The sequence below is a fragment of the Penaeus monodon genome, chromosome 27 (assembly GCF_015228065.2).
Source record: "Penaeus monodon isolate SGIC_2016 chromosome 27, NSTDA_Pmon_1, whole genome shotgun sequence".
Classification (NCBI taxonomy): Eukaryota; Metazoa; Arthropoda; class Malacostraca; order Decapoda; family Penaeidae; genus Penaeus; species Penaeus monodon.
In genome coordinates this window covers 35,847,240-35,850,990 of record NC_051412.1, presented here as the reverse complement: position 1 = coordinate 35,850,990, position 3,751 = coordinate 35,847,240, and the positions used below count along the sequence as shown (strand labels likewise).

General features: G+C 33.3%; 1 protein-coding gene across 1 annotated transcript in view; it reads right to left on the bottom strand.

Annotated features, from left to right (window-relative positions):
• The window catches only part of LOC119590817, a gene marked incomplete in the record, with an annotated part of 99,057 nt that continues 95,306 nt past the window's right edge, over positions 1–3,751 (bottom strand). The window contains 1 exon segment of the mRNA XM_037939557.1: positions 1–3,432. Coding sequence (XP_037795485.1) covers positions 3,292–3,432 — 141 coding nt within the window.

Here is a 3,751-nt window from a genome sequence, read left to right as displayed (position 1 = left end):
GAGGTATATCTTTTAGGTGGACCAAGTATCCACCTAAATATCAAGATCTGACTTATCAAGTACCACATTTTTGGCAATTTTTTTTTTATGCATAAAGTCACTTAAACTTCTTAGTAAAGGATTGTACATATTTTTCAAACTTTAACTCATATCCAAAGAGAGGACTCTATAAAACCTTTTATGGGTATTCAAGGTTATAAAAAATAGATTTAAAATTATAATTTATTCTGAGATGAATTTCATGGTTATGTACAAATGAACTTTATGTCCTGAGATAAGGGAAGATGCATATTGGGCTATTGTCATGAAAAATTTTGTATGAACTGCAGTAATGATGCATATTGTAGGACAGTTAAAGCAAGATTTGGTTTGTGATTGTGAGGGTATGCACCTTCCCGCCACTTGTACATGGGATAGAAGAACATAAAACTTTTAAAATCTACGACACAGAGGAGCTCCCAACAAATAAGTATAACTAGGGGAAAAAATTGTAAACTGCTTAGGTATGATGAGGATGGGGGGATTGGAGGACCATAGTTGAAGTAGCAGGTAAAGTTGACAAACACCAAGTTACCGCCACAGTAAATGGGTCAACACAGCTACCAACTATTATCAACTTTGGTCCGAGCTACTGAACAGCTGTCACATGAACCATGCACAACATTGGTCAACAGCAATTAACTGGCAAAAAAAGCTTCTGAACTAATGGTACTGTTGTATCAGCTTAATCCTATTGTGAGTGAGTCATCAGAAACTGTTGGGAGACACTACAATAAAGTGTGAACAATAGAGCAGGACACGGTAACAGAGACATAAGAGCAGGTAACTACCAGTGCTCCAATACAAAGGATAAACAACATCCAAACAGTAGCAAAATCTGTCACTCACTTGTTACACCATACATATTCTACAAATATGCACTATCATTTGCCTAGATTTATTAGGGGAGGAACACTTGGAATGCAAGCTTCAAAATGGCATATGCAAGGGGATCTATACATCATTAGTTGTATAACGCAATAATTACAGCTTCAACCTCTATACAACTGTCATCCTGCAACAATTCTATTGTGCATTTTAGGCAATTTTTTTCCCATTGTCAATCTTTTTATTACATAACTGTAAAAAGGAGACACATTCAATTTACAAAATAATTGTACTAATAAATAATAAACTGCCTATAAATTTCCCTGGAATTATATAATCATTCCAATTTTACTATTGACAAAAGTTAAACCCCTACAGAAAAGTGCCTCCCCTTCTCTATAACTTCTGGACCAAAACAGACAGACACCACCTGGTAAGAAATTAAAAACTTTATTGACTTTTGAGGCCTTGAGTTTACAGGATTTCCTGTCTTAGCCTCTTTGTGCGAAAGCTTTCTAATGTTTCTGTTTCTTGCCAGGTGATAATATACACAAACATAAACACAACATGTGGGAAACAGCAAAGGGTGTACGACACCATAACAATGACGTGAACAAAAGAGCTGCCTGACAGGTATTATTATAAAAATATTCCTTCTATATTACACACAACAATGCACAGCATTCAGTCACTTTCTCGCTCTCCAGTCAAACAATATTTACACATACTTGAGAGAAACCAGAAATCTGACTTAGTGTAAAATTCATTATTAAAAGTATATATTAAAAATCTCAATCAAATAACTTAAAAATCCTTGTACTTACTATCATAGATTATACATCTACTACAAAAATTCATCCTTTTCTAGTTTTATAAAAATTTTGATTTGTTGGCTTAATTTACAAGTAAGAAAGTGTACATATGAGTATTACATACTCTTGCATGGGAATTCAGTATCTAATACTGAGATCTGCATCAAACAACAAGTTTCATATCCTTGCTTGTACACAGGGTGATGGAAGGATTTACCAAATGCATGGCAATGTGTCCAGTGACTAGTTAACCTACAGAAAAAAACGTACTCTCAAGTTTAATATACACTAGTGAAAAAACACTTTGTACTCTTACAGCTATGGATCTACACAAGCAGTACAATTACAGAAGTGGAGGACTTACAGCCATGATGAAAAAATTACAGGTGTTTATATAATCTTATTGTGCTGAACTTGTGTATGAAGTCAAATAAGTACAACAGTTCTTCATTTATACCTATGGCATAATCTGGGTATGAAATGTTATGTACAAGGCTAGAACAATGCCTTCCTCAAACAATCTTAACATATTCACACAAACATATTTTCTAGTTATGCAGTCCTTTAGCTGCCTGTCTGGTACCACCACTTGCCTGGAATTTAACATCTCCTCAACAGTCTGTAATTATTGGAAAAAAAAGTGTATTCACTAAATGCCTGGAACATTTTTGGCATTGTACCATTACTTTATATCAAGACAAAAAAGCTTTCATCTCACTCCAGGTCATCAATTGCATCACGAAACATTTCTGTCAAAAGAGCAGCTATTTTCAAATATCAAAAATTACATAATAATTGTAATTTCACAATACAAAAAAATATAAATTCTGTCCAAAATTTGGGTTTTCACCATCATGAATAAGACCAATTTGATCATTTCTATCCTAACTTAGCTATTCCATAGGAATTTATATAGATACTTATCCATCATTTCATCTGCTAAAATCCACTCATGATTTTGTTTCCTCATTTCCCCCCAAAAAGAAAATTTCATTACCTTCCTAGCATTCTTGTCATTCTCTGCTCTATATGTACACAAACACAAATAATTTCAAAACCTTTGTAGTGCTTCTTGCATGTAAAGCTTTGGCCACTTTTAGATATTTGTTAATTCTCTATTACTAAAATAAGCACCAAAATTTTCATGTGTATAGTCAGCTACAGTATATCGAAATTCCAGCAAATTAAGTACAGTATCTTCATTACACTGTATAAATACTTTCATCACTCTCTGATAAACACTAATAACAAAATTTTCCTTTAATTTCAAATCAACAAAATTTTAATTCAATTTTAAATCAATGGCAATCAAATGACCTTCTTCTGAACTTGATGGTCGATCAAAGATAACAATAATGTAATAGCATGACTTTGTTTTGTTCTCTTTTCTTTCATGTATACTAGCTTTCCAGCACTCCATATAAAACACTTTCCTGAAACAGTTCACTAATTCTGTACCATAACTAAGCGCATATCAAACAAATCTGCCCATATAAAGATAAACATGTAAATACGTAAATATCTAACAAAATACCACATCCCATTCTGATCATTAAACCTGGCCCTCTAATTCCTTCAGAGTGAGGTGGCCGTTCCAGCCTATGAGCCAATCTCAGGAAGCAAAGGCTGCAGTTTTCTTCCGCTGCCTCTTGTTATTCTCCAGTAAATAGCTGAGATCTATGGCTCCTTTTGTTGGCAGAAGTTTCAGTAAGTTTGTTGCAACTTTGTTGACACGAATACGCTTTTTGGCACGCTGTTGAGAAAAACAAAGTAGGGAAAGAATTAGTTTCAACAAAAATCAATTCAACTGTAAAGATTACTACTTACTGATCAATGTTATAAATAACTAGGATGATAATCTCTAGTTCCTCATCTCTTTAACTCATTCTTTCCATGATGTCAATAAAAACAGCACCTACATCTTATAAATCACTCACACTAAATATACAAAAACACAAAGTGAAAAGAAATTACAGCATCAAAACGACTTGATAGTACATTATTACAATATCAAAAAAATGATCATCATGATAAACATATAAATACTCAAAATCATTTCTTTTCAATAAAAT